The 26,056-nt window shown below is 33.9% G+C and overlaps 1 protein-coding gene across 1 annotated transcript in view; it reads right to left on the reverse strand.

Annotated features, from left to right (window-relative positions):
* Nucleotides 1-209: 209 nt before the first annotated feature.
* Nucleotides 210-26,056, reverse strand: part of YME1L1 (YME1 like 1 ATPase) — a 43,835-nt gene continuing 17,988 nt past the window's right edge. Inside the window, exons 8-19 of the mRNA XM_001367125.5 lie at nt 25,243-25,325; nt 19,195-19,285; nt 14,588-14,740; nt 13,868-14,000; nt 13,351-13,413; nt 12,534-12,646; nt 10,736-10,891; nt 7,629-7,780; nt 6,534-6,660; nt 6,369-6,442; nt 4,603-4,689; nt 210-2,081 (exon numbers count right to left, since the gene is read on the reverse strand). Of these exons, the coding sequence (XP_001367162.1) occupies nt 1,938-2,081; nt 4,603-4,689; nt 6,369-6,442; nt 6,534-6,660; nt 7,629-7,780; nt 10,736-10,891; nt 12,534-12,646; nt 13,351-13,413; nt 13,868-14,000; nt 14,588-14,740; nt 19,195-19,285; nt 25,243-25,325 (1,376 nt within the window). The 3' untranslated portion in view covers nt 210-1,937. The remainder of the gene's footprint in view (nt 2,082-4,602; nt 4,690-6,368; nt 6,443-6,533; nt 6,661-7,628; nt 7,781-10,735; nt 10,892-12,533; nt 12,647-13,350; nt 13,414-13,867; nt 14,001-14,587; nt 14,741-19,194; nt 19,286-25,242; nt 25,326-26,056) is intronic.

Consider the following 26,056-nt stretch of genomic DNA (forward strand, 5'->3'; position numbering starts at 1 on the left):
GTGACTAATGTATTGACAATACTTCTCTTCCCCATAAACAGCGCCAGATAAATTTATATTTCTCCACATGAAAAAACCAAAGCTCCCAATGCTTATTCACTTGTTTAAAAGTAGAAAATATGCTTTTACTCCATATTTAAAGAATTTTGAGTTTAAAAGGCATAAATCATGTTTTAAGATTTCTTTAAAAAAAAAAAAAACACAAGATACCTAATTAAAATTTTTTATTGTTCCAGAAACAGACAAAAAATGTTTTTGAGGTTCCTTTCCCTAAAGCACAATTACCACAATACATATAAATCTAACAGGCTAGCTTCTCACTTGTGATAATCAAGACCAAGATTCTTGAGACTATGTGAAAACACAATAAACCATGTATAAAATTGTACCAAGCATTTGTTCTGAAAGGAAAGGAAACCATATTCGTAGCTAAAAAATGGAGATTGGTGACATAATTACAAAAAAAGAAAGATTCCTTTAATAAAGTCCTTATTCCATCTTTATGAGGTACTTATCCAGATATTTAAACTGTCTTTCACTGGTATAAACTGTTTTTAAAATATGCTGTTTAAGATTTTCTACATGTAGTCAGAAATATTTATAACTAGCAGTTATGAAATAACCAAGTATTTCCATCAAAATGCATGTAAAAAATCTAAAAATACAATCCTGAAACCAACACTTTTTAATCTGATCATAATTACTTCATGAAGGTTTTTTTGTTTACTTTTACTGAAATAGTAAATGAAAAATAGATTTTATATAACCCAGGTATATGTTTTTATTTATGTCCTTGTAGAAATGAGATTTTAAAATAAGAATATCTTTGAGAGAGATATCTTCAATTATATCCATCTTCTACAAGGAATAACATGCAGATCCTGAAGCTTTTCTAAAAAACCACATATAATATTAATTAAAATCACTTAAAGGGTAGAGTTTTGTTATAGTAACAGTATATTGACACTGCTCTGAAACAATATTTCTCTACTGGTTTAAACAAAATGTAGTCAAGAATCTTTTCAAAGAACAAGTGATTCATTTTCAGTATGCCAAATCCTAACCCCAAATATAGGCAACTCCCAGTTTCTGACAAAGGTCAACAATACTCTTAATGGACCCTTAAAAACCAAATGTTTGTGTTTCTTTGCTTCCTAGCATAATTATATAAGATAAAAGATTTTAGAGGGGATTTTTTTGTTTAAAACAAAATTCTAGGGATGAGACAACTTCCCCTCTTATAATGGTGATAACGTTGGTGATACAAAGAGATATACTGTATATAAATAACATAGAGGATATGATGTGTCAAAATTTTACATTTGTCTCCATGCCCACACTATTCCCTAATTCTCAGATTAAAAAAAAACAACACCTCCCTACTATAATTCTAGAATACATCTTTATGAGCTTTTATTATGCATTCTCCCTTTGAAATTGGCAAAGACAGGGTTTAAAACTAGATAACATCATTTCTATGCCAAAAACCATCGAGAATAATGTTACAGAGATGATGATTCATTAACAATTTAAGCATCAAGCTCAAACTATTCCACATGAGCTTAAAGAGGCATCAGTTTCCCTCATCTAGCAACATAGCTTAGCCGTGAAAAGTATGGTGCAGCATTACTTCCAACTTAAGATTTGATTAAAGTCTCTCAAACAAGCTGTTTTCAATCCTGATAGTTCTTTATTGTCTATAATGATATTTGCTATGGAAAGTTAATTTGTTCTAGGTGTCATCGAGAATAATTGAAATCAGATAAATGTAACAAAAGGCTCACAAGAAAGTATATTATAACCTTGAAAACATCATTAATACATTACAGCACGCATCAGGAAAGGGAAAAAAAGGTTGTTGTATAAGGAGACTACTGCACTGCTAGATTTACATTCTTGAAAATAAAACCAGGTCTGAATCCATAAGAAGAGAGTTATCATCTCACTTCTAGTTTCTTGCCTTCAAGAACAATTTGAATTTCTTTGGCATCCAAAGTCTCATAAGTCAATAATGCTTCCGCTAGATTCTTATGTTCTTTTGCATGTGTCTTCAAGATGTTTTTTGCTCGTTCATATGAGTCCTGAAATACAAAGATAAAACCCAAAGCCTGAAGAAATTTACTACTGCAAAAAAGAAAGAAATGTATAAAATATTGAATAAATAAATATTCCATCAAATCCTACTCCAACATTTCATCATTGTCAAGAGTTGGCCAAGGATTCTCAGGATAGAATCAGCAGAACCCAAATTTGGCATACAGGTCCTACGATCCTGAAAAGGCTTTGAGTATGTTCTTGACAACAATTACATTTGCTTTATATACAGGAAGCAACTTACCTAAATACTGATGGTCTCATTAATAAGAAATACTTAATAATTAAATGGCTAGGAAAACCTTTACAACAAAGTGGCAAAAACTACACATTTCACTCACCTTCCACTTTTTCTATGTAGCAAAAATAGTAGCAAATGGCATAAAAGGGGACTGAGGGTGCCAAGAAGCATAGTTTAGAGTTATCTAGAAACATAAGTTATTTCTCTGCTACACATACACTCACTCTCTCTCACACACACATACACACAGAAGAAAAAGGAAGTTGCTACTAAATGGAAGCATAATAGACAGGTTCTTCTTATAAGATCAAATGAAAGTGTTAGAGGAGTAGCTTGCTTTACATTAAAAGGCAACAAGAAACTATTTCTTTGAATATCTGGTAATCTTTTATTGTAGTACTCACGAGTAGGCAAAAAATACCACCATGAAAATAACTATAATTCTATGCAGAATTTGATAATAGCTTCCAAATTATATCAACACATATTTTCACACTTTATGATCACAATGTAAAAATTGAGCATTAGGAAATTATAGTGAAAAACATGCTGAATGATCTAATTGGGGATCAAGAAGCAAGAAGTCAAAGTTTTTGGACTATAAATAAGCCATATCCCTATAAAGGAATTCTTTAAGAAAAGAATCAATAGGTGCAAAAATCAAAGTCAACATATAAAAGTATAATTAAAATTTTTAAATGCAGCATGAAATTAAAACAACTGCTAAATATGGAAATATGTATTGCATGAAAGCGCTATTTTAACCTATATCTGACCATTTACCACCTCAGGGAAGGGTTGGGGTATAAGAAAATGTCAGAAAACAATAATTAAAAATTGTTTCTATAGGTAACTGGGGGGGGGGGGGGGGAGATTTTAAAAACTAAATGATTAAAAAAGATGCAAAAAAAAATAGAGGAATGGCCACCAACACCAATTATGACAATTTATTAAAGCAGTTAAACCAATGTAGATTCAATTGCCATAACAAGAATTCTAAGACTCCCTAGATATCATCTTAGTCCCTGTCAGGTAGTAAAATATATCGGCCAAGAAATATACCAGTTTAGAATATATTCATTTGCAAAAAAATATAAGGACAAGGGGAAAAAAAGATATATATTCATACACTTTTGATAAAACTATGAACTGGTCCAATAAATCTGGAAAACAAATTGAAATTATATGAAAAAAGGTCACTAAACTATAACTTTTGAGCTAGCGATCTCATTACTGGGCAGATATCCCAACAAAGTCAAAGATACAAATAAAGGTTTCATATAAAGCAAATATTCACACTTTTTGTGGTAGCAAAAAAATGGGAAATAAAAGAATTCATCAATTAGGGAATAATGAACTATGACTTATGAACAAAATGGAACAGTATTTCAGGATAAGAAGTGAGGAATACAAGAAATTCAGAGATTAACATGAGAAGATTTAAAATGAACTAATGTAGAGAGAAGTACACAAAACCAGGAAAACAATACACACTATCTACAACAATGTTTTAAGAAAAAGAACAAGTAAATAAAGCTGAATGATGAGTAACTATAATAATCAATCTTGGCCCTGGAAAAGATGTAGCACCTTTTTGCTTTTGGTAGAGGTGAGAATAAAAGATGTAGAACACCATATCTACTGTCAGAATCATTAGCTCATTTGGTTTAACTTAACTACCATCTTTGTTAAAGAAGGATCATGGGTGGGCATAATACCTAGAAACCGTAACAAAAACAAAATATATCAATAAAATTTGTCTGTCTTTAAGCAAAATGGGTCTACATCACCCTTCTATCTCTCCAATGGTTTACCATATTGATACCAGACTTAGTACAAACACTTAGCTTTAGCACACCATAGCTCAGAACTCAGGAGCCCAAGCAATCCATTAGCCTTATCCATCTTAATAGCAGGGATTTACAGGTAATAAGCCACTATATCCACCATTACCTTTCTCATTCACATAAACTTTTTATGAGAAAATCTAACACATATAGTTGATCGGACTGCAATACATATGGCATAAAGACTATTAATGAGGACATTTAAGATTGGAAAAATTAGCATATCACTACTTGGCAAAAAGTGAGAAAACAGATGAAGAGCACCACTGATAAAACTTTAGTCAGTCATCACTGGAAATCACTGGGAGAACACAAGCAAGAAAAGTACAGGATGAAAAAACATCTACTATTTTTTATTACACAAGACGATATTTATAATGAACCCCATACCTTCATATTACATAAAAAGGATAGCCTTACCCTTAGAAGTATTCTTATTTCTTGTTCAATAGCAGATTGAGTTTCTGGACTCAATTTCCCTGTATCAGAATATGTCATGACTCCAAGCTAAAACCAAATAGAAGAAAATAAACAAAAAAATGTAAAAAAGTCTAATATCCATATACATGAATATAGAATCTATCTCCTACCACATAAAAAGAAACACATTTTTCATGGATAAAACATAAATATCAATAAAATACAAAGAATAGAGCAGTCAAGAACTAAGTATAGGTTATATCCTAAAATTAAAGAGGCAAAAATTCCATAAAGTCAAAATTATCATTGAAAAATTCCTTGAAAAGTCCATAAGATATGCAATCATTATTTTTAAGATAAAAAACACCTTTTTTTAAAAGGCCTCTCTGCCAGTGACAGAAAACATAATCTGAAATATTTGCTATTTTAACAAATTAATGTACATTTTAGTTTAATATACCCAGGCTAGCTAATGATCAGAAAACTTCAAAACATAAATTCTTCTCAAATAGAAGAAAACAAACAGGTACTGACTAAAGAAAAATGTTCTTGAGAAGGTATTATTTTTTTAATATACAGAAGCATTTCACATTTAAGTATGCACATATCACAGGGTGATCATACCACATAATTGTTTCTTCTTCTTGCTTCCCTATGAGGCAAGACAGAATATAAGAATGTCAAAGAGAACACAGCAGGAGCAATTCTGGCTGACCAGGAAGAGAAGAAAAGCCAACCAAGGCTGTCCCTCACATTAGGTCTATTAGTCTAAGCAGGATGAATAAAGACTGTCTATGGGAATGATGAAAAAGTAGATTCAAGAATCACATACACCATGCTATACGAGGCATTGAGAAGGTGTTGAGAAAAATGACAAGTGCGTGCCTCCCATTTTATATTCGCTTGAGGTATTTCCACACTGGGTGAGAAGTTATGCCAAATCTTTCTTTAAGCTATTACTTTTTTTTTCTGTCAAGCACTTAGGGTTGAATTTCCATAAACGATAGATATAGATATAGATATATGTATGGCATCCACTGAACATGAATGCCAGAGGGCTTTATGATGAAATGAAAAGAACACTGGGTCTGAAATCAGAGCACAAGGATTAAATTGCTTTTAACCATTTATGTAACATTGAGTCAATTAACTTCACTAATCTTCAATTGCCGAATCTGCAAAATGAACAGGTTGAACTAGATCAACAATTCCCAGCATAAATTCATCCTTTTTAAAAAATATATTGTAAACACCCAGGGTAATTGAATATAAACTATTAGTAATATTCTTAAAAGTTATTTATTGCTCAAGGAGGCATTAAAAATTTTTTAACATGAACTCTGGGCCATTATCAAGAACCACTGAATAGGAACAAGTGGACTAGATGATCTCTTCAGTCCTTTCCTGCTCTGAATCTTACAATCATAACTTCTTTCATACTCCTCTCAAACTATCAACAGAGGAGCAAGAGATAAATGTATGTTATACAGAGCAACTGTGACAATGTAATGGAATGAAATAAGAGAAAAAGAGAAATGTAAGACTAAATATGGAATAGAAAAACAAAACTTACTCATTACATCTTTTCCTTACAAAAGCGAAGGTCTTTTATATCACTTAAGAAGAAATACTGATATTCTTTGCTTTATAACTTGGCTAAATAATGGGAAACTTTTTATACTTATTTATCCACTGTGGAGCAAATAGTGAAATGAGGCATCTTTCAAAAAGGAAAAAAAGGAAATTAGATAAAAATGAGCTCTTACCTTTTCACTCATTCCAAATCGAGTCACCATTCGCTTTGCTATTTTTGTGGCATTATCAAAGTCACTAGAAGCACCTAATATAAAGAGTAAGTAAATCAGTATTTTAAAAAAGATATTAAATTAGTAAACCAATATTTGAACCACAGCAATTCTTTTGTAGTCAACCTGTTGTAATATGGTCAGTTCCAAATATAAGCTCTTCTGCAACTCTTCCTCCCATACTAACATCCATTTGTGCAAGCAGCTGAGACCTAGTTTCATTCCATCTATCATTCTCAGGTAGAAGTGATACCTATAAAATTTAGGAAACATTCAAATTACAACAAAAGGAAAAAGTCAGAATGCAGTTCTCAAAAAAAAAAATCAGTGTTCTTACTGGTCACCACCTAGTATCATATTCTATAACAATTAACTAGAAAAGCAACACAAAATTGAAATTATTTCAACTTTAGAACCAATGTTTATCTTATGCCAACAGAGTAGATGGATAACAGAAATAATAACTGCACTAATACATAGCATAATACAGTTTGCAAAATGCAAATACAGTTTACAAATATAGTTGCATTTAAGTCTACAGCAAAGTTATAAAGTAGATGCTATTATTATTGCTATTTTACATATGAAGGGACTGAGGCATTAAAAGTTAGATGACTCACCGAGAGCCACCCACATAGCTAATAAGTGCCTAAAGTAGAATCTAGACTCAGGAGTTCCAAGTCTAGCACTCTATCCCTCTGCAAATCCTAGCTGACTAACTATATCTAGGATATATAATACTATGATAGGATCTGTGATGCCATCAAAGATGAATTGATATTAAAATATTTCTACAGCTAGGAAGAAATATTAGAATGGTACCTATATTACATGATCATAAACCAAGAACAGGTCTGAAAAGCCCTGAATCAGTGACTTGTGATATACAGTTTTTTATCTTGTGATTTCAAGAAAGAAAAGTTAACCAAGAATTAAAGATGGGATAGAATCTGAACCAGTATCTAAATAGCAAAAAAGCATTCATCAGGAAAAACACATTTCAGAATATTCTGAGGTACATATTCAAAAAGGTTCAAAAAGAAAATTTCAAAATTAATTTCAACTTAAAATGCAATCCTTTTCCCCTATTAGAACACACACTATAGTTGTGAATAACAGATGGCTTATACAACTATATTAACTAATCAAATTGTTTACTAGAGACTTCTATTGGACCTTTGATCTTGAATATCAACAAATAAAAAGTTTCTAAAGGCTCACATGTCCAAGTGTTGGTCCTCTTGGCATGATTGTAGCTTTGTTGATAGGCATAGCATCTTTAGTGTAATATGCAATAATAGCATGGCCAGATTCATGATATGCAGTGATGGTTTTATTTTTATTATCAATTTCTACACTTCTACGTTCAGGACCTAAAAATAAGAAATCACTTAAAATGAAACAGTACAATCAAGAAGTAATATTTTATTGAGTCATAGGAGTTATTTGACTTAATACAATATTAGGAGATATGCTGATATTGTTATATCCTTGGCAGAGTAGAGGTGAAAATAGACAAAATAACAAAACCTCAATCTTGCCCTTGCACAATAAATGTTAGTTTTGCAATAACTAAACATCAAACTACCTCACCGTTAAAGCACAAAAATGCTTTAAGAAATAAATCCAATTTGATTTCTAGAAAATAAATGGTATGTTTTCATGTAAAAGAAAAATCCAAAACCTCACAATATTTAGAATGTACTCTCCAAAAAGGACGGGGGTGGGGGTGGTAGAGAATAAAAGCTAATGCAATATGAAAAAAGCAAAATCAGATGCATGGAACTATATAAAAAATTAAATAATAGCAACTAAATCAAGAATAACAAGAAAGAAAATTTTCACAAGAGGTCACAGAAACAAACAGCTTTTGATACTTTTCTGTGTAAGTATAAACACTTGAACAAAAAATTTTATCACTTAGATATTTTAATTTCTTTTTCTTGATGGTTACATAATGTTTTGAATGAACTTTAAAAATAAAATTTCTAAAACTAATATTGTAAAGATCAAGGATGAAAAAAATTCCAAAATTAAGTATTAAAAAAAGAGGGGAAGGTGGTTACCACAGGTAGGTGGCTCAATGGATTGAGAGCTAAGCCTAGAGATGGGAGATTCTGGGTTCAAATCTGATCTCTCACACTTCCTAGCTGTGTCACCCTGGGCAAGTCACTTAACTCCAATTGCCTAGCTCTTATTATTCTTTCTAGGAACCAATACACAGTATATCAATTCTAAGATGGAAGGTAGGGGTTTAAAAAATGGACAAGGATATTATTTATCCCTTTAGTTTTTATATAGGCCATTAAGAACCAAGCTCAGGCATTTGACACATGATGACCTGGAATACCTTATGTAAAAAAACATTTTACATGTTACAAATTAAAGCTATTTTCACTGAACTCCTTTCAAGCAAATATACCTCCTCTCTGCGCTATAAAAACATGGCTTTGTAGTATAGCATTATGTATGTAGTTTGAAGTACTATGTACACAAACATGTCTCTTGCTACCATTATGATGTTATCCATAGCATTTAGTACTTCTCTTACTATCTTGCCCTATAACTGTCTATATATGTTCATTCTCTAGTATCTACAAACATCCCTCAAATTAAAAAATTCTCTCTGGAGCCTACCATTCCTCCAAACTAAAATTCTGTATTTTGCCTTTTCCACAGCCAAGCACCATGAAAAACTGTTGCCTTTGTCTTCTTTCACCCAATTCTCTACCCATTATAATCTCAACAAATTGCTCTCTAAAATTTTCAATAATCTACTAATTGCCAAATTGAATGACTTTTTTTAGTACTCATCCATCCGGACCTCTACAAGGCATAATTTGCTATGGCTAGTCATTCTCTTCCTGAATTTGCTTCTCCTCTCTGGATGGTTGTGACATTGTTTTGTCTCTTGGTTTTCCTCCTCAAATCTCTGCCCTGGGCCCATCTTCTTTTCTTCTGTTTGTTAAGTTAATCAATTCCCACAAGTTCAATTGTTATCTCTGAGGATGATTCTCAACAGTGTCCTAACCATTAGTGCTATATCATGAACTACATAGAGAACATTATGAACTCAAAATTCTTCAGGAATCTCAAACTTAATATGCCGAAACATAATTCATCTTTTCCTCCAACACTCAAGATACCACCACGCTTCTAAGCAATCGAGTTTGCCACCTCAGAGTTATCCTTGATTCATCTGTTTCCTTCCCTCTTCATTTCCAGTAAGTTTCCAAATCTTGTCAATCTACAATGACAACATCCTTCACACAACCATCCCCTTCTCTTTATTTACCTGAGTCCAAGTTTTCAGCATCTCTTACCAAGACTATTACAATAGTCTCCAAATTGTTCTTTCTCCACTCCACTCCATCCTCCATATGATTACCAAAGTGTTATTTATAAAGGTATAAATGTCACTAAACCTATTTAAACTCTAGGAGTTCTTTATAATCTCTAGAATCAAATACAAATCCCTCTGATATTTAAAATGCTTCACAACTTGGCTCCAACCTGCCTTCCCAGCCTTGAGATACATTATTCCACTTTGTCCATCCTATAGTCTAGTTAACCTGGCCTTCTTGTTCCATATAAGTCATTTCATCTCCTGTTTCTTTGCCTTCACCTAGAAGGCATTTCCTCCTCACTTCCAATTCTTTGAATTCCTAGTTTTCTTCAAGGCTTTCTCAAATGTTTTTTTGTTGCCACAGATCACAGTACCTATCCAAAATTAACCTTTTTGTATGTTTTTATACATATATAGGTTGGCTCCCCAAATGTAATGGTTTGATGAGGGCACTAACTGATTTCTTTTACATTTTCTTAACTCCAGCAAAGTACCTGCCACATAATCATGCTTCATTTTAATACCCCAGACTATTTTATCTCTTTTCAGTATAGAGACTGAACAGTAATCTCTCTATTGTAGAAACTGTTACTAATGCAAAATTAGATTGTTGGGCTAGTGAGCTTTGGCACCTTGCAAAGAAAACAGGAAGTACTGCCTGTTGGTGTTTAGTTTACACTAAACATTTACGAAAATTATTATAGCAAAAATTCTCAAAATGAAAATTAAGGTTTTTTAATGAGAAAATGTTACATAGTTTAGTTCTACAGAATACTATGATTGTATAATTTTACAGGTGGAAGGGGCTTTTGATATAATAATTCACAACTGACCTGGAAAAACTGTGACTTGCCAGAGAGGTCTAATGATTAAAGGCACACACAAATCAAAGACTGGAATTTGTGTTCATAAAAACAATCTACCCTCTGAATTATTTCAGCCACCTGAAAACTAAAGAAGTCAAAGCAAAAGAGAAACCTACCCATCAAAATTTTATCCTTGGAGAACTCCAGTTCCTTCATAGTAACCATATCTTTCCCATCAACAGCTGCTTTTAATGCAGCTTGATTCACAAGATTCTCTAACTCTGCTCCAGAAAATCCAACTGTACCACGAGCTATTATTTCTGGATCAACAGCTGTGTAAAAAGAATATAAACACTAAAATTCAAAAAATAGAAGACAGTGGATTTATTGTTAAATAACAAGATGTTTAACATTAAATTCTAAAGAATGATAATGGAAAATATTGGGTTCCATCAAAGCAAAAAGGGTAGAACTAGAATTTATATGGCAAAATATTTTATTCTTTGCAAGAATTAACTTATCATACACACTTAAAGTATCTTTTCAGAAGAAAAAGATAAAATTTGAAATGATTTTGTAATTTAGTAAAAAGATCAGAACAAAGGAGAAGCTGGAACACAGTGCCAGCAGGCCTGAAATCAGGACTGGTCTCAGACATTTCTGGGAAAGTCATTTAACCCCAATTGCCTAGTCCTTGCCACTTTTCTGTCTTAAAATTAACACTAAGACAGAAGGTAAAGGTTAAAAAAAATCAGAACAAGATTTTATTTTTATAATGTAGTCACTCAAATGAGCCTTAAGACAAAAATATCACTATTTCTTTACTACTACAATGAACATCTATTATTATTAAAATACTACATTTCATCAATGTGGATATTACTTCAACACAGATTGAAAATCCTCTAAAAAAGATGGTTTTTAAGAATCATTGTGGCCCAAATATTCAACACCCTGTATCCAATGTGATAATAAGTCTCTAAATTTAATGAGGCTAACAGCAATATAATGGTCGAGGGCTCTCATTCGAACTCACTGGCATCTACTTTCAACAATTCATGGTTATCTACAATCACAATCAGGCATAAAAGGAAGCCTTTAAAGAAAAGACTTAAATCATCACCGATATCTAAAAACTGAATTCAGAGATGACCAAATGAGTGCAGCAATGAGGTCCATATGATAGTCTACCCTAAAAGATTAGAGAGGTACATGACTATATAACTGATACTCAAAAATCAGAAAATTGTATCTTTGAAATCACAAACTAACATGGATTTCAAAGATGATTATAGACTTCATTTATGAGATAGGGAAACAAAGGCAGGTTATCTTATAACATTATCCAGACCTCTGCTGCTTCATTTTCATTTTCAGCAGTTTGAGGTCATCATACTCTGAATGTGTCAACCCTTAAAAGGGCTCAGAAAAACAAGGTTTACTGTAGGAATGTCATTACTCTCTCTAGATATTAATGATGACTATGGAAAATACTGTCAAGAGAATTCAAATTCAAAACATATGGATATATTTCTTAAGCTTTAGCAAATAGTAATGAAGCTGAAGCTCCTTGTGTACAAAACCTTCAGCTCTGTACAAATTTACAATAGTTATAGACAGGAGGAGCCTTTTCAAATACTACCTAAAATGATCAAAGAACAAAACTGATAGTGCTACAGAAAAAGCTATCAGTCTAGTACTGCTATTTCAGACATTAAAATCACAGAAGGTGGAAACACGTAAAAAACTAAATATGTCTACATATGATAAAACAGCATTTGCAGAGCTATTAAAATCACAAACTTTAGATGGCAAAAAGTTTAAAAATAATAGACTTCTGGCAAACAGTTTTTAGAAATTAATTCATAAAAGAGTTAAAAGGGGGTTCCTGGTCTTTCAAAACATAAATTAATCATTATTATTATTATTATTGTGTTAAAAGAGAAAAAATGTACAGCTGGAATTTTAACTTACATTGATCAAATTTTATTTTATTCAGATACCATTTGAGAATTTCTGTCCGACCTTTTACATCTGGCCTTGGAACTGTAACTTGCATGTCAAAGCGACCAGGACGTATTAAAGCACTATAAACAAGAAGTGGGGGAAAAAATCCACAATCCAGGTTCAATAAATTGAAAGTTGGCATTTAAATTTAAGACCTCCCCAGATTATTTCATTCAAGGAAAGACAGTGAGTGGGTGGCAGTCAAAAACTAGAACAGATTGCTGATTCAAGCAGTTTCTAGAGAAAAATTCAATTAATAGTCCCCATTATTGACTATAAGGGCATAACTCATTTCCAACATCATTCACAGAAACTCAAGTAAATATGGGAGAGGACTCTGGTTTGAGTTCTTAAATTTTTTGTGTTAAGAACCCCTCTGGAAGTCTGGCAGAACCTTCTCAGAGTTTAAATGTATAAAATAAAATGCACAGAATTATGAAGAAAATAAATTATATTGAAATATAGTTCTCAAAAAAAAAAACAAGCACAGAAACATATTAAGGATCAACCCCTCCCACCACCCCCCAGCCTAAGACATAAACAATATCATGGCCTATTTATAGAGATAGAATGAGAACTTTAGCCCTTTTCACATAAAGAGTTTGGGACAAGAATTATTAGTAAAAACAAAAATGAAAAGCTTCATCTGTCTCTGCAACTCCCTAGACATAAGCCAATTTCTAATAAATTAGCAAATTTCAGTGCAATTTTTAAAAATTAAAAAACTCCTCAAAGCAAATATAGAGATTTCTAAAAGTTCATGAAACATCAATTTTTTACATACTTATCTAATGCTTCAGGGAAGTTTGTCGCTCCTATGATGATAACTCCTTCATTAGGTTTAAAACTATTTTTAAAAAAACAAGTGATAACAAAAGTGAATGACATATTTCATTGATTATTTTCAATAAAACACAAAATACTCTAATGTAGAGGCTGCTTATCTTTCATCTTAAATACTACTTAAGTAAAACCAGATATATAGGAGTCAACTAGACAAAAAAACATAGCTAACTCTTAAAAAGTAGTAGCTTACAGTTTAGTAATGTTAAGGACAAAACAACACATGGTTAAGTCATCAAGCAATTTAAAAGACTTCCTATTTTCCACCCTCAAGAGAATAACTCTTGTCAAATAATTCAGACATAAAATTGAAATGTAGCTAAACTTGCTTTTCAAATTTAATTTTACCAATTCAAACTTTCTTTAAAATTCTTAAACATTTAGTAAAAGGAGATAACTCATTCATATTGTTAAAATATTAATATAGTATAAGGGCAAAGAAAACAACTTTTAATTACCCATCCATTTCAGCAAGAAGTTGATTTATAGTCTGTCTTGAATATGGATGCATCGGAGACTCAATCCTCTTTCCACCAACAGAATCCAATTCATCAATAAATATAACACAAGGTGCATTTGCTTTTGCTTCTCCTAACAAAAGAGATTTAAAAATGGATTTAAAAAAAGGTACACATTTGCCACAAACATATGCAATTGTCCATTTGAATACCAAAAGAAATGTTCATTATAAAAAAAAATAAATTTTCTATAAAATTCACTTAAAAGTTTAATATAACCTTTAGTAACATTTAAACAATCAACATAACATAAAATAAGCAAACATAAATATATGTAGATGTGGAACAGTTAAATACCACAAGAGTTGCAGCCATCATTCCTTATTTATCATAACAATGAATTAAAATGTAGAAAAAAACCTCAGCCCTCTTTAGCAGCCCTTAACCTGATCTATCACTTACCCCATTTCCATCATGCTACGTCCTAGAGCTATATTCACTTGTGAAAGGTTGCAACCCTACTCAACATACCAAGCTCCCTAAAACCGGCCCCTATCTAAGCTATAGTGATCTCGACCCACAGTCATATGACTAATCAGCTCAAGCAGAAGAGAAATTGAATTAAGCCTTTGCTTTTTAAGTGGAAATACTTGTGCAAGAATCTCTCTCTTTGTCCCTCAAATAAGAATTCTAGCGTTTTTAATATGCATATTAACGTACTGAAAAGATTTCTGATACGACTGGCTCCTACTCCCACGAACATTTCATCAAATTCTGATCCAGAAGCATAATAAAAAGGAACATCAGCTTCTCCAGCCACAGCTCGAGCAAGAAGTGTCTTCCCTGTTCCTGGGGGTCCAACTAAAAGAATACCTAAAGAAGAAAATATTTGTGTAACCCAATTTAAGGGAAAAAAAATCTCACAAATCAATTTATAAAAACAAAATAGCCATGGTTTCTTAACTTTAGTCTATGACCTTTAAAAAATATATATATTTTGATAACTATACTTTTTACTTTATGCATTTAAAACCATTATTCTGAGTTATTCACCAGAATAACAGAGTCTCTGAACCATAAAGGATTACGAGTGCCTGATCAAGATATTTTCTTAAAAAACTATATTTCTTACATTCATTCCCAATTGTTTCCCATAACTAGTTTCCCCCATCTTTAAATTATTTTCAGATCAATTTAGAAATAAAGTCCTTTTAGGTTTTTAAAAATGCTTAAATGTTAACCCTCACAACAACTCTGAGAAAGGCAAATATATTAACATTTTACAGAGATGGAAAATGAGATTCAGGAGGTTAAGTGCAAACTGTAATGTAATCTCCACTATGGACCTTTGCTTTCTACTTAGGCTATTTCCTCTGGCTTTTTGCCAAAATTTCTGTTCTCCCACCACAAATCTTAGAATCATCCCTCTTTTTTTTGTAATCTCCTTTTCCATTTCCATCCTCCTTTTCTTTTCGATCCCCTTTTTTCCAGTTTGTGCATGTTCCCTTCTTGAGGTACCTCCCAAATTTTTCATTTCTGTTCCTTTCTATGTAATATGTGTTTCTGGGGCCTGGCTTCATGCTATGTAACAACTATTCTTTGCTACAACGTCAGAATAACGAGGTTTAGTCCCAGACTTGATTGCTGCTTGCATGGACTGTAGATCTGGGGTTTCTTCCTCTTTGAGTCTGCAGTGACTATTACACTATCTTCCACTGAGGTCTTGTTTCTCATAATTTCTATTGGTATATACTCTGCCCTGAGAGTAATAATTTTGGTTATCTCCTCTCTCTTTTGTTTTGCCCTTGCTCATAACGTTGTTTCTGTGGGCAGTTTTTCACTATATGTCCTTGTTTTGAACAAAGAAAACATTTCCTGGTATCCCTCTGTTGGTATTGTGGGTCTATCTTTTGAATGTTTTAATTGTAGCCAGGTTTTTCACTTCTATCTCTTTCTAAGTGTCTCAGTGATGTCCTGCAGTTTTTTCTTGAGGTATTTTTTTTCCCTTTCCTGTTCTACTTGTTTTCATGTCTGTAAGTGGCAGTGTCCCCGAGTTCATTAAGTGAGACAGAATCATATTAGGGGAAATAATTCCAGAAGAAATCTTTCAAGTGCTTGTCACAACCTTTTTGAAATTATCTTCTTATATGTGTCACTGACTCCTATAAGTCTGGGTTGAACCCCATTAATCCCTCAATCCCTCAATATTTTCTAGAAGGCGATCAATAAATGTAGAAGAATGTTCTTTTTTTTTTTTTAATAAACCCTTACCATCTGTCTTGGAGTCAATACTGTGTATTGGCTCCAAGGCAGAAGAGTGGTAAGGGCTAGGCAATGGGGGTCAAGTGACTTGCCCAGGGTCACACAGCTGGGAAGTGTCTGAGGCCAGATTTGAACCTAGGACCTCCCATCTCTAGGACTAGCTCTCAATCCACTGAGCTACCCAGCTGCCCCCATTCTTTTTTCTTAAGTCAAGCAATCAAACTTTCCCCATGCATTTGCACAATCAAAAGCTGCATAAGATTCAGGCCAGCTGGTAAGTGATGAATCTTATCTAGTCCTTGCAATAAAATTCTTGTGTTCCTGGGACATAAAAAGTTCTGATAAAAGGATATCAACATTCCCAAAATCAGACTTATATAAACAGAAGGCTCTTTTTAGTTTTTTTTAATGCATGGTGGGGATCAGATATAAATTTGGGCATTCTTTTCCACAGTGAGTCTAAGTCCTGTGTGTGGTAAAGGAGTTATGGACCTTCGAATAGAGAATCCCAGCATTGTCTGTCAGCTTTGCTACATCTCAGAGTGGCATGATCTTGTGAGCTTCCAAGGTGCTTGCAGATGTAGTGTTTTGTGTGTTTAAAGTGCATGCCTTGGAATCTATGCCTACTGCCCCTTGAGCTGTTCCATTAATTTCCTTAGAGTCCTTGTCCATGTCATTGTCCATAGTCACATCTTCTTTTGTTGCCTCTCCAGTCACCACGTCCTTCCCCTTTCCCATGTCCACTTGTTTTTTATTCATATATTCTTTGCAAATTTCAGTAACGATGGGAATTTGATGAAACAAAGCTTCAAGCCTGTTATCAATAATCAGTGTGTTAAAAGTCTTCTGTTGCATGATGATATTAGCCCCAACTTCGATGTAGTACAATGCCTTTGCCACTGCCAAAAATGCCACATAGAACTGAGGGAGAATGTGCCAGAGAGGGCATATCAATGGAATTTGGGTCCAGGTGTTAATTATGTTCATCACCATCCCTACAGTATTATCTATTTCACCTGCTATTATGTTATAAATTACACAATAAGCTCAATAAATCATAATAACCCCCATTGATATAACCCAGAATAACAGTTGTAGCATCTTGCACATATATACTCTCGTCACCAAATGCTTCAGTTATTAATCAAGCTGTTTCAGCAATGGCTACTCTGGCCCAGGAATTCTAACTGAATACAGCTGACAGATGAAAATGTCTACTGTCAGACTTTTGAGTTTCTCCCTTGTTCTGTCTCTTGAAATGGCTTCCCTACTCTTCTTTGAGTTCCAACTGTCAGTTTGTAACAGTTGGAACAAACAACAGTGGGAATATTAGAGAGAGAAAATATTAACAAGACAGACAGTTGGTGGGGAAAAGGGCAACTGGGAATGGCAGTTGGTCTTGTGACAAGCACTTCTTTCCTGGCCCTAGAAGTGGAAAGAGGTCTCTCTCCCAGTCTCAGGATAGGAGTGCCTCTATTTTCCTGATTTCCCCAACTGTGTGCTCTCGCTGGATTCCTGGGATCATGTCATTGACAAAAGGACTTAAGGGAAGCAGTTTGAACTGTAAGGCCGGTCTTTAAGGGCGTCAGTCTGAAGAGTCAGGCCCCAACAGCTCTGAAGGTCAGAACTTTTCTTCCTCTCGCTGTCTACTGCTAAGACTTTTGAAATTGAAAAAGCTAGAACAGATATAGCAATAGACAGGAATAACAGAAACCCTCCACTAGCTGGTGAGGCCTGACCTCAGCTCCAAAGCTGACTCAAACCTCATCTAGGGAATCCCTCTTCCCTGATACCCTCCCAATTAAACTTGTTATTAAATTTTTCTTTATTTGAATATTGCAGTCAGATAAGAGGACTAACATTTCAGGGGTCATAGAGGGAGCTGAACCTCAGGACAGCCATTCAACTATTATTGGACTCTTGCTGAGCGACTAAGTCTGAGGGGAGGCTTGTCCCTCAGGAGGGTTCGTGCTTACTTGCTCTGGGGCATCTTCAGCATCAATCCATAGAGAAGACATCCCCAAAGGCTATCATAAGTGGCCCATTTCTCAGGAACCCCATTTTTCAAAAATAGCCTCTCAGCAGGGGGCATCTCTCTCCTTTTACCTCACCAGAAGCCATATTCCCTCTCTCCCTTCAACTCCTCCATTTCCCTGCTAAAAAACCTTCCGTAACCCCTGTTGTTCAATCCCAACCATTTTCCCCATAAATATTATACAAGGGATATGAGGAGTAGATGTCATTTGCCCCAGGAGGTAGAAGGAAGAAGGAGATGGGTTTGTTCCCTCCTACAGTGGTTCCTTCCTACAGTTCCCTCCCTCTTTGGAAATGTCTCTTCACTAAACCTGCCCTTTCCCTCTATTCTAATAAATGTGATTGAAATATTCTTCTTCCCTAGTGGGGAAAAGAGAAATCAGTTTCTCTCCTTTCAGCTGAGCTAGTGTTCTTCACTCACACTAGGGTCTGGATGGTAGATGTCTTTATTCTAATAATTAAATGGGTCAGGGTTAAACAGGAAAAATGGCTACAAGGTTTTGGAATCTAGAGGAAAGAAGTGAAAGGAGGTTCCTGCCTTACTAAGTTTCCTTTTCCTCCCTTTCAGAGGTTCAGGTGGATGAACCCTGGTCTTATCACAGCTGAGCAATGTCCAGACCTAGGGCGTCACAGGGGTGTGATAGATCTTGAAAACTGCTTCTTGCTTCTTTCAGATTCTTTTGGGGGATCTTTGAGGGGATGATGGTTGGGTTCAAATAGGGATCAAGTTCAGTGCTCAGGAACTAGTCTCCAACTTGCTTAGGTTCACAAAGCTAGTCAGTCTTGAGGCAGAATTTGAACTCAAGTATTCCTGGCCCCAAGTTCAGAACAAAATGACAATGATATCAAAACAAGAAAAAAATATCTATTGCACAGGTTTAAACTTTCTACCTATTATTAAAAGTATTAATTTATTCTCTCTTGATATTGAAAAATACACTAGTTCAATTACTGTCCTAATGGAGGATAAATTCTGAGTTACAGTATTTCTAGCTTGAGTTATTATGATTAAAGGAGGAGCAATTTCTTACCTTTTGGAAGTTTACCACCAAGTACAGTAAACTTCTGTGGATTTTTCAAGAATTCAACAACTTCCTGCAATTCTTGTTTAGCTTCCTCCACCTATAGCAAACAAATTTAAAAATATGTATTTATATGTTTTTAAATACACACATATTTGAGCAATATAGAATTTATTGTATAATTTTTTTTCCCCTCCCCAATGAAAAAAATCAACTTGAGTTATGGTCAACTTGGTATCTGGCAAGAGGCTTACATAGTATCATGCCTCAAAATGTGTTCCCCACAATACTATTTGTGGTATTGGTAATACCTTATATTTAATGTTTTTCAGTTTACAAATACTTTCCTCACGATGATTATCAGACATCTAGTGCAAGTATTATTTTTACAGATAAAATACAGAAAAGCTAAGAGGCTTCTCAAAGGGTTACACAAGGTATATGCATAAATGCCAAGATTTAAACATTTAAGTAAAATGGATAAATTCCATACCAAATTCCCCTATTTGCTACCTTCCCCAAAAATATTCTTGGTTTATTCATTATAAATGCCCCTCTCTGTTCTAGAAGTTTTTATCCTGGGGTCCTCAGATTCCTAAAAGAGCCCATATATCAAGTGAAAAAAATTACATCTTTGTTTTCATAAATATCCAACTGAAATTTAGCATTTCCTTTCTCTATGAATTAATCGGTCTAAGAAGGGGTCCATGTTTTACTCAACTTGCCAAAGGGATGTATAGAACATAAGTCAAAAATTCATGCTCTAGTCTCTTCCAACTATGCCAAAACCTGATTTTAAGTAGTTTCTCAACATATTTTGCTTCTCTTTGAACAAGCTCATGAATGTTCTCTTAATACAGAGTATCCAGAATTGAATAGAGCACTCTAAAAGTCTACAAGTTGAACAGCAGAGTACAGTAGGACTATTATCTGCCCCTCCTCCCAAAATCATTTTATTCTGAAATTAAACAACAAAAAAATAAGGATTTACATATATGCAATCGAACACCAAAATAGTATTTTACATGAAATGGAATCTATTTTATACCATTTACCTTTTAAAATAATAAATGCAAAAATGTTTTGCATGACTTCATATGTGGAATGGATATATTATTTCCTGCCTTCTAAATGGGTGGGGGAGGGGTAAAGAAAGGGAAAGAACATGAATCTTAAAATGTTTTTTAAATATAATAATAGCTAGCCCATGTACAGTCCTTTAAGGTTTGAAAACATTTTATACTTTTTAATCTCATGTATGTAACCCTCACAATGACCCTGTGAAATAGGAATCATACATTAAATACTTTTACAAAGATACATAATAAATTCCACAAGTTATTTTCAAAACTACCATGCCTGCCTATTTTCCTTCTGACTTTCTTCCTCTCAGTGCATTTTTAAAACTATATTCCAGAAACAAGGATGCCCATTAAAGAATTAAAGAATCCTGAAGAATCAACCAAAAAACTAGTCAAAACAATCAACAACTTTAGCAAAGTTGCAGGATACAAAATAAACCCTCTTAAGTCATCAGCATTTCTATATATCTCCAACCCATTTCAGCAACAAGAATTAGAAAGAGAAATTCCATTTAAAATCATATAAAATACTTAGGAATCTATCTGCCAAGACAAACACAGGAACTATATGAACACAACTACAAAACACTCTCCACACAATTAAAACTAGATCTAAACAATTAGAAAAACATTGATTGCTCACAGGTGGGACAAGCTAACATAATAAAAATGACAATCCTACCCAAATTAATCTACTTATTTAGTGCCATACCCAATGAACTATCAAAAAACTTTTTTACTGAATTAGAAAAAATCATAACAAAGTTCATTTGGAAGAACAAAAGATCAAGGATATCCAGGGAAATCATGGGAAAAAAATGCAAAGGAAGGAGGACTTGCAGTCCCAGATCTCAAACTATACTATAAAGCAGTGGTTATCAAAACAATTTGGTACTGGCTAAGAGACAGAAAAGAGGATCAGTGGAATAGACTTGGGGTAAATGAACTAAGCAAGACAGTCTATGGTAAACCCAAAGATCCCACTTTTTGATAAAAATTGCTGGGAAAATTGGAAGACAGTATGGGAGAGATTAGGTTTGGATCAACATCTCACACCCTATACCAAGATAAACTCAGAATGAGTGAATGACCTGAATATAAAAAAGGAAACTATAAGCAAACTAGACGAACACAGAATAGTATACTTGTCAGATCTTTGGAAAAGGAAAGACTTTAAAACCAAGCAAGAATGAAAAAAAAACTATCCATAAGCAGAGGACAAACTGTGGGAATAGAAACACCGAGGAAAAGCAAATGCCTGACTACAGCGGTGGAGGGGACATGACAGAGGAGAGACTCTAAACGAACACTCTAATGCAAATACTAACAACATGGCAAAGGGTTCGAATCAAGAACATATGTGATACCCAGTGGAATCACGCGTCGGCTATGGGGGGTGGAGGGGGAGGAAAAGAAAATGATCTTTGTCTTTAATGAATGCTTGGAAATGATCAAATAAAATATTATTTAAAAAAAAAAGCAAGAACTAGAAAAACCCACAAAATGTAAAATCAATAATTTTGATTACATCAAATTAAAAAATTTTTGTACAAAAAAAACTAATGCATCCAAAATTAGAAGGGAAGCAACAAATTGGGAAATGATCTTCATTACAAAAACCTCTTTCAAAGGTCCAATTGCTCAAATTTATAAAGAGCTAAACCAGTTGTACAAAAAAATCAAGGCATTTTCCAATTGAAAATTGAGCAAGGGACATGAATAGGCAATTTTAGTTTAAAAAATCAAAACTATTAATAAGCACATGAAAAAGTGTTCTAAATCTCTTATAATCAGAGAGATGAAAATCAAAACAACTCTGAGATATCACCTCACACCTAGCAGATTGGTTAACATGACGGCAAAGGAAAGTAATGAATGCTGGAGGGGATGTGGCAAAGTTGGAATATTAATGCATTGCTGTTGGAGTTGTGAATTGATCCAACCATTCTGGAGGGCAATTTGGAACTATGCCCAAAGGGCAATAAAAGACTGTCTACCCTTTGATCCAGCTATAGCACTGCTGGGTGTGTACCCCAAAGAGATAATAAGGAAAAAGACCTGTACAAGAATATTCATAGCTGTGCTCTTTGTGGTGGCAACAAAATTGGAAAATGAGGGGATGCCCTTCAATTGGGGAATGGCTGAACAAATTGTGGTATATGTTGGTGATGGAATACTATTGTGCTCAAAGGAATAATAAAGTGGAGGAATCATGGGGACTGGAACAACCTCCAGGAATTGATGCAGAGTGAGAGGAGCAGAACCAGGAGAACATTGTACACAGAGACTTATACACACACTGTGGTACAATCGAATGTAATGGACAACTTGGAGGAACCTACAAGAAAAACCACTATTCACACCCAAAGGAAACACTGCAGGAGTAAAAACACTGAAAAAAAACAACTGCTTGAATACATGAATGGAAGGAATATGGTTGGGGATGTAGACTCTAAATGAATATCCTAGTGTAAACATGGAAATAGGTTCTGATCAAGGACACAATATCCAATGAAATTGCGCGTTGGCTGCGAGAAGAGTGGGTGGAAGGGAGAGAAATAATGTGATTATTGTAACCAAGGAATAATGTTCTAAATTGAGTAAATACTTATTCAAATGGAAAATAAATAAATAAAAATAAAAATTATATTTCAAAATCTTTTTTTTAGAATTATTATAGCTAACAGGAAGGGAGAAAAATACAAACATTATTAACAGATAGCAGGTCAAGGAAAACTAATTGACAGTGACCATGATTCTGAAACATGTTTTTTTTACTTCATCTTAAGTCTATCACTATTCTCTGCAAAAGGTGGGTAATATACTTCAGCATGGATCCTGTTGTCTGGCACCAACACTGGTCACTACACAAGAGTGTTCTTATGTCTTTCAAAGTTGTCTTTCATTTACAATATTATCCTTGTGTTCTATTCAGTTCACTCAGCATCAGCTCAGACCCTGGATTATCTAAACCTGATGCTGATATGCTACTATATTCACATACCATAATTTGTTCAGTCATTCCCAGGGAATGATCACCCCCTTCAATTCTAAAGCTTTTCTTTCTTTTCTATTTTAACCTCTTTTGCAAAACAAGGTATTTGTGTTTTACCTGGGTCTATTATCTCTCCATTGTTATTCTCTCTATCCTACCTATCTTCATGTCATTGGATGTATATCTGTTCCAAATTATGTGTATTCAAGTGTTTAATCTTCCTTTATTCACTTCAGAGAAGAGTGAAATTCATCTGATGCTTTCTATGTTTTTATACTCTTCTCATGTACCCCAATTATAAGAAATGGCAAATTCCATAAAAAGAGACTAAATAATTACAGAAGTCATGAAACAAAGAATGAGGGTCTAGAGCAAACAAAAAAGATGGATAATGGAGAGGATGAGAAATCTATTTTGGAAAGGGATTTAAAAAACCAATGATGATGACCAGCTAAAGGGAAGGAAAGGAAGGAGAAATCTTGACTGAGAAGAAAAAAAGGGAAGCATAAACAGGTAAAAGAACTAACAAACAAAATCCTAATGTGAAAGGGATACCAAATGAGAAGGGATCAAAGGTGGGAGAAAGAGTGAGTGGGAACAAGGACACCTTAAAGACTAAAGCAAAGTAATTGAAGTAGAAATAATATTGAGTTTATAGCGGGGGGGGGGGGGGGGGATCACAACTTTAGAAAGAAAATTTTTAGAGCCAGATAGAGAAAAACACAAACCTAACTTTAAATGTAAACAGATTAAACAATATAATAAAGTGAAAAAAAGTGACAGGTTGGAGAAGAAAACAAAACCCAATAAATTGCTGCTTACAGGAAACACTTCAAAAACAAAGACAAACTAAAAACAGGATGGAAAAAATTTACTGTGCATCAAGTAAAAGAAAAAAAGCAGGAGTTGCCATATTGCATCCTGGCAAGCAAAAATAAAACATGGAAAGATCTATGTGAACTAATGGAAAGTAAAATAAGCAAAAAGAAGAAAACAATATACACAATAACTACAACAATGGTAATGGAAAGAACAAAAAAGTAAAAAGTAAACATAACAAAATTATAAAGATAATAGTGCTTGAATGAAGAGATATGAGAAGATACCTCTAAAACACTGCTCCTTTCTTAAGGTGGGAGTTCATACATATAACACATTGCACATGTTTCCAAACAATGTATCAATCAACTGTGCTATTTTTTCCTCTCCAAAAAATATCATTTGCAATACAAGATGATTCTCAAGGAGGAAATAGAGGGAGAAGATACTAGGGTACACTAAGAATCAGAAATATCAATGAAAACTTATGTCTAAAAATATCAAGTTCCATTCTTTTCTTGCTGCTTTTTAAAATAATGTATTCCTCCTTTTACTCTCCATTCTCTTTCCCCTCTCAAAAGGAAGGGAGGAAGGGAGGAAGGGAGGGAGGGAGGGAGGGAGGGAGGGAGGGGGGAGAGAGAGAGAGAGAGAGAGAGAGAGAGAGAGAGAGAGAGAGAGAGAGAGAGAGAGAGAGAGAGAAAGGGAGAAAGAGAGAAAGGGCCATCTCCTAAAATTTTTCACAGAGTAGGCACTTGATAAATGTTTGTTGAATTAAAGTAAAGTGAAAGAACAAAGTAAAATATATCCTTATAATATAATCAACAAGTATTTATTATATATTAAGTACTGTGCTAGATGCTGACTGGAAATATGAAGGTCATGTTCTCAAATAATTTTATATGCTGATGAGAGATAACATGAACATAATATCTATAAATATGAAATATATAAAAGTTTGGAGGGAGGAGAAGACTAGGAGTTGGAGGGACCAGGAAAGACCTCATGAAGAAAGTGCTTCTTGAACTGGATTTTTAAGTAAATCAGAGAATTTTAAAAAAGATGGAAGTAAGTAAGGAGACTACTAGAGGACAGCTAGTGCAAAGGTATGTAGAATATTACTCAGATACTATTTGAATAGGCAAATAAAACTTCTGAACTTACTCCTTTAACATGTTCAAAGGTAACATTTTTCATTTGGACAGGGTCAACTGCAGAATCAAGTCCAGTTGTTGTCCGGAATCGGACTATAGGCAAGAAAAAAAGAACAGTGTTACACTTCACAGAATCATAAAATAAAGCTGGAAAGTCTATTAAGAAACATATACATGTACATGTATGTATATATATAGCCCAACAACTTCATCACAAAAGCAGAAACTAGAGTGGCAAGGTGGCTCAGTGAATAGAGAGCCAGACCTGGAGATGGGCGGTCCTGGGTTCAAATCTGACATCACAACATGTCCTAGCTGTGTGACCCGACTCTTACCACTCTTCTGCATTGGAATGGAATACTTATTGATTCTAAAATGGAAATTAGGATTTTTAAAACAAAAACACAAAATACAGTGGAGGGTGGGATAATTAAGGCCCTAAGAGATTTAAGTGATTTGCCTATAGCAAATAATCTAAAAATTTTAATATGAAAAAATTATAGCCTATAGCTATAATCTCCTAAATCACAATCCTGATTTCTTTCTATCTTATGTACAGTGAATAACTGGTAAATTGTGATATTTTCTTCCCTATTCTTTAACTTCTCTTTATAACTATTTTCTTATTATTTCTCTTAACACATGGATAATAAACAAATCTGACCTACAAAGGTACAAACCTACAACCTAAAAACATTGAATTGGGCCTGAAAAACAGCTATTTTAACTTTGCATTTAAATTCTTATTTGATCCCAAATTCCAAATCACTGGTTATTTGTTTCTTGTGACTACTTACTAGTTGCAACCAGATACAAAAGGATGA

This window comes from Monodelphis domestica, chromosome 5 (genome assembly GCF_027887165.1).
Source record: "Monodelphis domestica isolate mMonDom1 chromosome 5, mMonDom1.pri, whole genome shotgun sequence".
In the NCBI taxonomy this organism is placed as follows: Eukaryota; Metazoa; Chordata; class Mammalia; order Didelphimorphia; family Didelphidae; genus Monodelphis; species Monodelphis domestica.